The sequence below is a fragment of the Oncorhynchus kisutch genome, linkage group LG9 (genome assembly GCF_002021735.2).
Source record: "Oncorhynchus kisutch isolate 150728-3 linkage group LG9, Okis_V2, whole genome shotgun sequence".
Taxonomy (NCBI): domain Eukaryota; kingdom Metazoa; phylum Chordata; class Actinopteri; order Salmoniformes; family Salmonidae; genus Oncorhynchus; species Oncorhynchus kisutch.
This window is the reverse complement of record NC_034182.2, coordinates 35,076,510-35,088,865: the sequence shown is the minus strand read 5'-3', so window position 1 is coordinate 35,088,865 and position 12,356 is coordinate 35,076,510. Positions and strand designations below refer to the sequence as shown.

Here is a 12,356-nt window from a genome sequence, read left to right as displayed (position 1 = left end):
ATATACTTATCCAAATGATGTTGATTGTTTTAAAATGATGCATTTCTTGCATGCCTTATTCTTGGCAATAATATGACTTGCCAACCTGTGTTCTTGGGTGTCATACTCATACACGTCAGTCTTGCATGCCTCTCTGTTCACAGGAAACCGCTTTCGTCATGACTATTTTTGCGGTGGCCATATTGGGACCATCCGGTTGGATCCTCGCCAATGTTCAGAACTACCAGAAGCGCTGAACTGTTTCTCGACCACGGTTCTTGGATCATAGGTCAACTGCTGCATTCCTTTTTCTGGCCTATGATGCTTGAACTGAAGTCACAAAATTACCTTTTGACATTTTATCTCAATAAAAACACGTAATCTAGTGTCTGATCATTGTTTCAACATGTTTAGTTTAGTGTACATGTATATGTGGTGAAACGATTTGACCACTTATCTATATCAAACCGAGGTGTGTGTGTGTGTGTGTGTGTGTGTGTGTGTGTGTGTGTGTGTGTAAAATTGTACATAACCAACTATGTACTGAAGTCCTGGCTTGCTGAAGCCAACAATTGGCCATAATTGCACTCTGATGTTGTCCTCCATAGGCATGAATGAAATTCCACAGTATTTCTATTAAATTTTCAATTTCAAGGACAATGTGGGGACTGTAACAACTTTCTGTAGTTATACTTGAATAAATTATTTGTATATATTAAATGTAGAGCTTCATAGCTTACAAAATATTTTTACAATGGTGTGGGGTGCCAAAATGTATGTGTGGTGCCTTCAAAATCATGCTGCTGTCATCTCCGTGTGTGTATACAGTGAATTTGGAAAGTATTCAGACCCCTTGACTTTTTCCACATTTTTTTACGTTACAGCATTATTCAAAAACATATTAAATTGTCCCCCCCTACCCCATAATGACAAAACAAACACTGGTGTTGCAAATGTGTAAAAAAAATCATTCTAATTTACAAAGGTATTCAGGCCCTTTAGTCAGGACTTTTTGAAGCACATTTGGCAGCGATTACAGCCTTGAGTCTGTAACTTGTATTTGGAGAGTTTCTCTCATTCTTCTCTGCAGCTCCTCAAGCTCTGTCAGGTTGGATGGGGAGCGTCAGAGACTTGTCCCTAAGCCACTCCTGCATTGTCTAAGCTGTGTGCTTAGGGTTGTTGTCCTGTTGGAAGGTGAACCTTCGCTCTAGTCTGAGGTCCTGAGCGCTCTGGAGCAGGTTTTCATCAAGGATCTCTCTGTACTTTGCTCTGTTCATCTTTCCCTCAATCCTGACTAGTCTCCTCGTCCCTGCCTCTAAAAAAACATCCCCACAGCATGATGCTGCCACCACCATGCATCACTGTAAGGATGGTGCCAGGTTTTCTCCAGATGTGACACTTGGCATTAAGGCCAAATAGTTCAATCTTGCTTTCATCAGACTAGGGAATCTTGTTTCTCATTGTCTGAGAGTCCTTTAGGTGCCTTTTGTCAAACTCCAAGTGGGCTGTCATGTGCTTTTTACTGAGGAGTGGCTTTCGTCTGGCCACTCTACCATAAAGGCCTGATTGGTGGAGTGCTGCAGAGATGGTTGTCCTTCTGGAAGGTTCTCCCATCTCCACAGAGGTATTCTGGAACTCTGTCAGAGTGACCATTGGTTCTTGGTTACCTCCCTGAGCAATGACCTTCTCTCCCAATTGCTCAGTTTGGCTGGGCAGCCAGCACGAGGAAGAGTCTTGGTGGTTCCAAAGTTCTTCCATTTAAGAATGATGGAGGCCGAATCCATTTTAGAATAAGACTGTTACGTAACAAAATGTGGAAAAAGACAAGGGTTCTGAATACTTTCCGAATGCACTGTATTATCCATTTGCACATGAGCTGACCCAAGTGTTTGAGAATGAGGGCCTACAAAAAAACGAGGGTAGCCTTGTGGTTAAGGACGTTGGTTCAGTAACCGAAAAGTCACTGGTCCAAATCCCCGAGCCGACTAAGTGAAAAATCTGTGACGTTCCCTTGAGAAAGATACTTAACTCTAATTTGTCTTGTAAATTGGTCTGATAAATGACAACAAAAAAATATTACAAATATTATATAAAATTTGAAAAGTTTTAAATCTGCACACATTAGTTGCAAGTAAATAATAGATAGTTATTTGAGCCAGGAAACTGATGACCCGTTCTAAATATGTGTTATACCTGTATTTACGTGCATTTGTCAGAGAAAATCACTAGTTGCTGGCACAGGGGGTGTATTCGCCGGGAACCAAACAGAACGAAACGGGGCGGGAACTACCTGAATTTGTCCAATAGAAACTATAGTTTTCCGTCTGTTTGGAATAATGATTACATGATTTACATATAGGTATAGATTGCATCTCTGGACTACTAGTGTAACCCGGAAGTTTAGAATGAGGTCAGAGAGACGAAGGAAATAGAATTCTACAGCTAAAATGGCGGAGGAACAGCAGCAGGAAACAACACAGGGAGAGATGGAGGGTGAGTGACACAACATCAAAACGAAAGATAACTAATCTAACCGGCTTCGGCTATTAATGCGTTATTTTTTTATGGAGGTGTAATGTGGCTGTTAGGTAATCTAGTGATGGCAGTTGAGGGACAAGCTGCTTGTATGAATATGAGAAGGGGAATGGGGGAGGCCATAGCATTCAAGTCACACACACAAAGAAACGCATTTTGACCTAGCTATATTTTTAGGGAGGATGGAGTAAACACCATTGTTTTTAATGCTACCTAATGAAGGCTCTCACTCACAGTATATTTTTGCCGACTTTCAATTGGTTGTCAAATGTTTGACGCCATAACTGAAATTGGATAGTTAGCTGGCTAGCACGAACGTTCGCAAGCTTAGTTAGTGAATCAATTCTAATTGTTCCAAAAATATGGTCAGACGCTGACCACATCGTTGCTCTTGCACCCCACGTGAACCAGCTTCAATACTTATATTTATCAATAGACTGATATGCGATTACAGAATTTGCTTAAACTACATGCCTACTGTCATCAATCTCATGTTGTGGTATAAATTACATAACCAGAACTGGCCTTTTAAAAATGTTTACAAACTTCTATGGTGTTTTTTTCTTCTCTAGCGGGAGGAGTAAACTGCCTCGCTTATGATGAGGCTATTATGGCTCAGCAGGATCGAATCCAGCAGGAGGTGAGAGATTTTATACTTGAATAAACATTGATAATGTGCAGGCTGTTTTTTAATTAGACTGACATAAGTCTGATGTGGAAAAGGTTGAACTGCATGCCTTTGCATCACGTGTTTTGGATCACCCAGGATGTTTAGACGGGCAGCTCAATTCTGATATTTTATTCTCCCACTAATTGGGCATTTGACCAATCACATTAGATCTTTCCCATCAGATCTTTTTCAGAACTGATCTGATTGGTCAAAACACCAATTAGTGGGGGAAAAATATTAGATTTGGGCTGCCTGTCTAAATGCAGACCCTGTTGTTTTTATATTGGTTTGTATAAATCTGTGAGTACAAATGTCTGTGCCTTAACAGTCTGCCTGTCTGTTTGACTGTCTAGATCGCAACTAGCATCCCTTTAGTGTCAGACAGACAGGAACTATCAGTGTTGCAGAGAGAGTATGCCGTGGAAGACACCATTTATCAGCTCAAGATCAAGGTAAGTAAACCACAAGAGTCTTGTATTACACGATTTGAATCTGCATGACTTTATACAGGTCCTCTGCAATGTTCCCTCAACTTTTTTGGCACTGAGCAAATTTCCAGTCTGCTGAGTGAACGTGAACATTGAAAATTCCGTTCAACTTCCAGCGCGTGTTTACTGTGAACACTGAGGCTGTACTCACTTCAAGTTAGTTTTAAGTGGCCAAGTAGGCTACTGTGGCTGTTTGATCATAATGTAGGCCTACCAGAGTGGTCTACCATAAGAAACAATGGAGAAAATGCATCCCATAACATTTTAACATGGAAATAGCTGTTCCATCATTCAGCCTACAGTAGCAGACAATGTATGGTGTTCAATGCCTACAGTCAAATCAAATTTTATTGGTCACATACGTGTTTAGCAGATGTTATTGCAGGTGTAGCGAAATGCTTGTGTTTCTAGCTCTGACAGTGCCGTAATATCTAACCATTTATATCTAACAATTTCACAATACTTACAAATCTAAGTAAAATAAAGGAATGGAATTAAGAATATATAAATATTTGGGTGAGCAATGTCAGTGGCATAGACTAAGATACAGTAGAATAGAATACATTATACATATGAGATGAGTAATGCAAAATATGTAAACATTATAAAAGTGACTACTTTTCCATTATTAAAGTGGCCAGAGATTTATAGTCAATGTATATAGGGCAGCAGTCTCTAATGTGCTAGTGATGGCTATTTAACAGTCTGATGGGCTTGAGAGATGTTTTTAAGTCTCCTTTTCAGTCCATGAGACCTTTTGAAGAAGAAAAAACATGATGGGTTTGACATTAACCTGTTTATCCACCGGTACTTCAGACAAGGATGTGACTGAAAATGTTTGATGCAAGAGACCACTTTACAGAAATACATTATTCCCATACCATTATTACAGAGAATCAGACAAATGATGCTACCCTCTGCCTATTGGCTACTTCGCTTATTCATCCTGTCTCAAAATACAACACTGCCCCTTTAAGAAGAAAAAATAAGCTCTTTACATGACTAGCTTTTCAAAGAAGTCTAGAAATGTACACATTTTCTGCTCTTGTTGGAAGCAATCACTGACTACAAATGATCTATAACTGGACTTAACTCAATAACTAGCAAAGGATATGATCAAAATGTGCACATGTGGCTACATGCAGCTTTTGCTTTGATCTCTAAACAAGTGCATCTACTCATGACCGCTCATGCTGTAAACACTCCAGTTCTAAGTAAATGGCACAGATCCATATATGCCAATGGTCTATTTGCATATAGGCCTACTGGAGCTTTGATTGGTTATGCCGCGCTGTTCTCCGTATGGGTTGAGTTGTGCGCAGTAGAATCCTATTCTGATGCGTTCTGCATACAACAAAATATCTTGCAAAGTTCGTTTTGTTTCGGAATGTTGCATTGAAAGTGGCTAATATTGCGTTGATTCAATCACAATTGGGGGAAACGTTGATAGTGTTAACTAACGGGGAAAACTCTAGAAAGTTGTGTGAAGTTCAGTCTCGTGCTTCTCTCCATGGGATGAAATGTATTTTGCGCTCTGCGTGTCAGGGAACATTGCTTCTCTATAGCTCAGTGGGTAGAGCAAGGTGCTTGCAACGCCAGGATAGTGGGTTTGATTCCCGGGACAACCCATATGTAAAATGCATGCACGCATGACTAGTGTCTGCTAAATGGCTTATTATAATATTACTGGTTTAACGCTAAAGATCCTTATGACCACATCTATTGAAGGTTCGAAATAGTCACATTACGGTTGTATTTACTGTGTATACTCTGTCCTTGTTCCCCCCCCCCCTTAGGATTTACACAAAAAATACTCGTATATCCGCAAGACGCGGCCAGATGGGAACTGTTTCTACAGAGCTTTTGGCTTTTCACATCTCGAATCACTGCTAGAAGACAGCAAAGAGCTGCAGAGGTAACGTAGCACTTCCATAGTGCATCTAGATCCTCGATGTTCAGCAAAGCCGACTCTGTAATACGACAGATGGATGTCATCTAGTTAGTGTTGCTGCATTAATTGCTACTGAATACCGATGATGCAATGTATGTCGCTGTAGGTTCAAAGCAGTGGCAGCAAAGAGCAAACTGGACCTGGTCAACCAGGGTTTTACAGAGTTCACCATCGAAGACTTCCACAATACTGTGAGTTGCTGTTCTATTATTACACAACCTTGAACAACAGTGACAGCACACACACATTACACATATACTGAACATGTTAACAGCTGTTAGTGACATCACATAAAATCATCACTTAACTGACCATATAATTGTTAATTCTTCCCCTAGTTCATGGACCTGTTGGAGCTGTGTGAGAAGCAGCCGGGCCTCCGTGAGCTGCTGGGCTCCTTCAGAGACCAGAGCGTGTCAGACTACATCGTGGTGTACCTGCGGCTGCTCACCTCAGGCTACCTGCAGAGGGAGCACGGCTTCTTCCAGCACTTCATCGAGGGTGGACGCTCCGTCAAGGAGTTCTGCCAGCAGGTGGGTTCCTATTGGGTTGTGTTCAGTAGGTATGAAGCGGATGAAAACACTCTGAAACAGGGTGAAACTATCTCTACTCGCCCAAAAAGAAACACTTGTTATTCTTGTGTAATTTTTTTGTTAGTGTGTTTTAATAAACACAACGCTAGATTGATGATTTGTTTACTGGTTATCAAATTTATATAGCCCTTCGTACATCAGCTGATATTTTTTATTTTTTTATTTTACCTTTATTTAACCAGGCAAGTCGGTTAAGAACACATTCTTATTTTCAATGACGGCCTGGGAACAGTGGGTTAAGTGCCTGTTCAAGGGCAGAACGACAGATTTGTACCTTGTCAGCTCGGGGGTTTGAACTCACAACCTTCCGGTTACTAGTCCAACGCTCTAACCACTAGGCTACCCTGCCGCCCCATCTCAAAGTGCTATACAGAAACCCAGCTTAAAACCCCAAACAGCAAGCAATGCAGGGTGTAGAAGCACGGTGGCTAGGAAAAACTCCCTAGAAAGGCCAAAACCTAGGAAGAAACCTAGAGAGGAACCAGGATATGTGGGGTGGCCAGTCCTCTTCTGGCTGTGCCGGGTGGAGATTATAACAGAACATGGCCAAGACGTTTAAATGTTCATAAATGACCAGCATAGTCGAATAATAATAAGGCAGAACAGTTGAAACTGGAGCAGCAGCACGGCCAGGTGGACTGGGGACAGCAAGGAGTCATCATGTCAGGTAGTCCTGAGGCATGGTCCTAGGGCTCAGGTCCTCCGAGAGAGAGAAAGAGAGAATTAAATTCACACAGGACACCGAATAGGACAGGAGAAGTACTCCAGATATAACAAACTGACCCTAGCCCCCTGACACATAAACTACTGCAGCATAAATACTGGAGGCTGAGACAGGAGGGGTCAGGAGACACTGCGGCCCCATCCGAGGACACCCCCGGACAGGGCCAAACAGGAAGGATATAACCCTACCCACTTTGCCAAATCACAGCCCCCACACCACTACAGGGATATCTTCAACCACCAACTTACCATCCTGAGACAAGGCTGAGTATAGCCCACAAAGATCTCCGCCATGGCACAACCCAAGGGGGGGGGGGTGCCAACCCAGACCGGATGACCACATCAGTGAATCAACCCACTCAGGTGACGCACCCCCCCAGGGACGGTATGAGAGAGCCCCAGTAAGCCAGTGACTCAGCCCCTGTAATAGGGTTAGAGGCAGAGAATCCCAGTGGAAAGAGGGGAACCCGGCCAGGCAGAGACAGCAAGGGCCACTCCTGGGCCAGACTACACTCAATCATATGACCCGCTGAAGAGATGAGTCTTCAGTAAAGGCATGGGTAGGCAGACCGTTCCATAAAAATGGAGCTCTATAGGAGAAAGCCCTGCCTCCAGCTGTTTGCTTAGAAATTCTAGGGACAATTAGGAGGCCTGCGTCTTGTGACCGTAGCGTACGTGTAGGTATGTACGGCAGGACCAAATCAGAGAGAGCGGTAGGAGCAAGCCCATGTAATGCTTTGTAGGTTAGCAGTAAAACCTTGAAATCAGCCCTTGCCTTAACAGGAAGGCAGTCTAGGGAGGCTAGCACTGGAGTAATATGATCAATTTTTTTGGTTCTAGTCAGGATTCTAGCAGCCGTATTTTGCACTAACTGAAGTTTATTTAGTGCTTTATCCGGGTAGCCGGAAAGTAGAGCATTGCAGTAGTCTAACCTAGAAGTGACAAAAGCATGAATTTAATTTTTCTGCATCATTTTTGGACAGAAAGTTTCTGATTTTTGCGATGTTACGTAGATGGAAAAAAGCGGTCCTTGAAATGGTATTGATATGTTCTTCAAAAGAGAAATCAGGGTCCAGAGTAACGCAGAGGTCCTTCAGTTTTATTTGAGACTACTGTACAACCATTAAGATTAATTGTCAGATTCAACAGAAGTTCTCTTTGTTTTTTGGGACCTAGAACAAGCATCTCTATTTTGTCCGAGTTTAAAAGTAGAAAGTTTGCAGCCATCCACTTCCTTATGTCTGAAACGCATGCTTCTAGCGAGGGCAATTTTGGGGCTTCAACATGTTTCATTGAAATGTACAGCTGTGTCACCTGCATAGCAGTGAAAGTTAACATTATGTTTTTGAATGACATCCCCAAGAGGTAAAATATATAGTGAAAACAATAGTGGTCCTAAAACGGAACCTTGGTTGTGTGCAATGAGTCAGAACTAGTGTTCCTACATGGTCCTCTTGGGTATGCAGCATGCACATTCCAATGTCTTCATTACTTTTTCTGTCTTGCGTAACAGCGATAACAAGTCAAAACACTTCAATTGTCTTCTGTGTTTCTCTTGTCCAGGAGGTGGAGCCCATGTCTAAAGAAAGTGACCATATCCACATCATTGCCTTGGCCCAGGCCTTGAACGTGTCCATCCTAGTGGAGTACATGGACCGGGGTGAGGGAGGCTCTGTCAACCACCACGTCTTCCCTGAAGGCAGCGAGCCTCGTGTCTTCCTCCTCTATAGACCCGGCCACTACGACATCTTGTACAAATAACTGCTGTTTTAGAGATTCCCCCCCCCCCCCCCCGTTTTCCACTGCTGTAGTGGCAATGGAGAAATACTTCAACTGCCATGTTGATGCATACGTGTGTACGAAGGTTACACTATTGTATCTGAGAGAGAGAAAAAACTATCACATTATACAGCCCTCTTCTCCCTCCCCTTCACTCCTGTTTCCCCTCATCACAGAAAAGTGAATTAATAAAAAAAGATTTTCAAAAAATAGCAGTGAATCCAGGAGTATAGAGTTGTACAGTTTTTTTTTTTTTGGTGGTTGTAAATGTTATCAACTTGCTTTTTTTGTTGGATTATTTTCCTTTGGTCCACTGCGTTTCATGAGTTTTATTAAAGGGATTACATCTTATTTGACTTGTATGTTAATGTATTTGTCACTCGTCTGGTATTGTCACATTTCAGCGGGCATAGCAGCAATCTGAAATGTAGTATTTGAATAACTTCCGTGTCTATGTAATGTCCTTATCTCTCTGTGCGTGTGTCACACACAGTAGCAGTCACAAGTTTGGTCACACATACTCAAGTTTGAGTTTACTATTTTCTACATTGTAGAATTTAATAGTGAAGACCAACTATTAAATAACACATATGGGAATCATGTAGTAACCAAAAGTGTTACACAAATCAATATTTTTTATATTTTAGATACTTCAAAGTAGCTACCCTTTGCCTTGACAGCTTGGCACATTCTTGGAATTCTCACCTCAGGCTACTTCCTGAGTGGCGCAGCGGTCTAAGGAACTGCATCTCAGTGCGAGGTGTCGCTACAGTCCCTGGTTTGAATCCAGGCTGTATCACATCCGGCTGAGGTTGGGAGTCCAATAGGGTGGTGCACAATTAGCCCAGCGTCGTATGGGTTTGGCCGGTGGTAGGCCGTCATTGTAAAGAATTTGTTATTAACGGACTTGCCTAGTTAAAATGAGGTAGTCACCTGGAATGCATTTCAATTAACAGGTGCCTCGTTAATTTGTGGAATTCCTTTCATTAATGCGTTTGAGCCAATCAGTTGTGTTGTGACTAGGTAGGGGTGGTATAGCCCTATTTGGTAAAAGACCAAGTCCATGTTATGGCAAGAACAGCTTACATTTGCAAAGAGAAATGACAGTCTTTAAAACATGAAGGTCAGTCAAGAACTTCTAAAGTTTTTTCGAGTGCTGTAGTAAAAACCAAGCGCTTTGACAACTGGCTCTCATGAGGACTGCCAAAGGAAAGGAAGACCCAGAGTTACCTCTGCTGCAGAGAAGTTTCGTTAGTTACCAGCCTCTGATATTGCAGCCCAAATAAATGCTTCAGAGTTCAAGTAACAGAAACATTTCAACATTAACTGTTCAGAGGAGACTGTGTGAATCAGGCCTTCATGGTTAAATTGCTGCAAAGAAACTACTATTTAAGGACACCATTATGAAGAGACTGGCTTGGGCCAAGAAACACTAGTAATGGACATTAAACCAGTGGAAATCTGATGAGTCCAAATTTGAGATTTTTGGTTCCAACAGCCATGTCTTTCAGAGATGCAGAGCAGGTGAACAGAGGATCTCTGCATGTGTGGTTTCCACCGTGAAGCATGGAGGAAGAGGTCTGATGGTGTGGGGTGCTGTGCTGGTGACACTGATTTATTTAGAATTAAAGGCACACTCAACCAGCATGACTACCACAGCATTCTGCAGCGATACGCCATCCCATCTGGTTCGCGCATAGTGGGACTATCATTTCTTTTTCAACAGGACAATGACCCATAACACACCTCCAGACTGTGTAAGGGCTTTTTGACCAAGAAGGAGAGTGATGATGCTGCATCAGATGACCTGGCCTCCACAATCACCTGACCTCAACCCAATTGAGTTGGACTACAGAGTGAAGGAAAAGCAGCCAACAAGTGTTCAGCATATGTGGGAACTTGATTTGTTTAACACTTTTTTTGGTTACGACATGATTCCATGTGTTGTTTCATAGTTTTGATGTCTTCACTATTATTTTACAATGTAGAAAATAGTAACACGAAAGAAAAATCCTTCAATGAGTAGGTGTGTCCAAACTTTTGACTGGTACTTTACAGTTGAAGTCGGAAGTTTACATACACTTAGGTTGGAGTCATTAAAACTCGTTTTTCAACCACTCTGCAAATTTGTTGTTAACAAACTATAGTTTTGGCAAGTCGGTTAGGACATCTACTTTGTGCATGACACAAGTAATTTTTCCAACAATTGTTTACAGACAGATAATTTCACTTATAATTCACTATATCACAATTCCAGTGGCTCAGAAGTGTACATACACTAAATTGACTGTGCCTTTAAACAGCTTGGAAAATTCCAGAAAATTATGTCATGGCTCTAGAAGCTTCTGATATGCTAATTGACATTATTTCAGTCAATTGGAGGTGTACCTGTGGATGTATTTCAAGGCCTACCTTCAAACTCAGTGCCTCTTTGCTTGACATCATGGGGAAGAAAAGAAAATCTGCCATGACCTCAGGGGAAAAAAAAACTCCACAAGTCTGGTTCACCCTTGGGAGCAACGACTGAAGGTAAGTATAAACACCATGGGACCACGCAGCCGTCATACCACTCAGGAAGGAGACGTGTTCTGTGGCAGCATCATGTTGTGGGGGGAGCTTTGCTGCAGTAGGAACTGGTGCACTTCACAAAATAGATGGCATCATGAGGAAGGAAAATTATGTGGATATATTGAAGCATCTTCTCAAGACATCAGTCAGGAAGTTACAGCTTGGTCGCAAATGGGTCTTCCAAATGGACAATGACCCCAAGCATACTTCCAAAGTTGTGGCTTCCACTATTGTTCTGACATTTCACATTCTTAAAATAAAGTGGTGATCCTAACTGACCTAAGTCAGGGAATTTTTACTAGGGTTAAATGTCAGGAATTGTCTAAAACTGAGTTTAAATGTATTTGGCTAAGGTGTATGTAAACTTCCGACTTCAACTGTATATATATGTGTATGTGTGTATCGAAAACAGAGTATATAGAAGTGCCTCCACAGTACTGCATACTTGTTTACATTGGTTGACGCATGTGCAGCCGTCCACCACTGCGCACACAGTATGTAGCTACAGGAGCAGTGAGATTTTAAACATACTGACAATCTAGCCAAGGAGGTTAGGGAAATGAATCACAACATCACGTGTGAGGCAACAATCCAGTCTAACAAGTATGTCTCCATTTCTTTCTGTTTCGTAAAATAAGTTGATGCAACCTAGACGATAACACATTCAATTTGACCTCTGGCTTCTAGCTAAATACTGTTAGCTACCTTACTTGCTATCTATTCAGATATTTCTGTTGAGAAAGTCAGTCAGAAGAGCTGTCAGGTGACCTGCCCCTTAACAATGTGCCTCTTAGCAACCAATCAGGGCCCAGGACACACAGGCCAGAGAGCGTTTGAGTGTCTACAGGTTTTCGCTCCTCCCTTGTACTTGATTGATTTATTAAGGTTACTAATTAGTACGGAACTCCCCTCACCTGGTTGTCTAGGTCTTAAACAAAAAACCTGCAGTCACTCAGCCCACCATCGAATGAGTGTGACACCCCTGCTCAAGACTCTCAGGCTCCGGTAGGGAGAGGAGTGTACAACTTGAAAGGGTTGTGAGATAATAGTTACCAGCAGGGAATTCGTGA

The 12,356-nt window shown here is 42.1% G+C and overlaps 1 protein-coding gene across 1 annotated transcript; it reads left to right on the top strand.

The window, feature by feature from the left end:
* Positions 1–2,343: 2,343 nt before the first annotated feature.
* Positions 2,344–9,069, top strand: LOC109897104 (ubiquitin thioesterase OTUB1-like). The gene is made up of 7 exons (XM_020491644.2): positions 2,344–2,472; positions 3,087–3,154; positions 3,538–3,636; positions 5,469–5,587; positions 5,730–5,814; positions 5,962–6,156; positions 8,503–9,069. The coding sequence occupies exons 1-7, from the start codon at positions 2,427–2,429 to the stop codon at positions 8,698–8,700; spliced, it is 810 nt and encodes a 269-aa protein (XP_020347233.1). The 5' UTR covers positions 2,344–2,426; the 3' UTR covers positions 8,701–9,069.
* Positions 9,070–12,356: the final 3,287 nt, after the last annotated feature.

What these genes read in the sequence shown, in the direction of transcription:
- LOC109897104 (XM_020491644.2), top strand. Translation starts at nt 2,427, where the DNA reads ATGGCGGAGGAACAGCAGCAGGAAACAACACAGGGAGAGATGGAGG. An exon ending in AACACAGGGAGAGATGGAGG is followed by an intron (nt 2,473 to 3,086) that starts GTGAGTGACACA and finishes TTTCTTCTCTAG; the next exon opens with CGGGAGGAGTAAACTGCCTC. An exon ending in GACAGCAAAGAGCTGCAGAG is followed by an intron (nt 5,588 to 5,729) that starts GTAACGTAGCAC and finishes ATGTCGCTGTAG; the next exon opens with GTTCAAAGCAGTGGCAGCAA.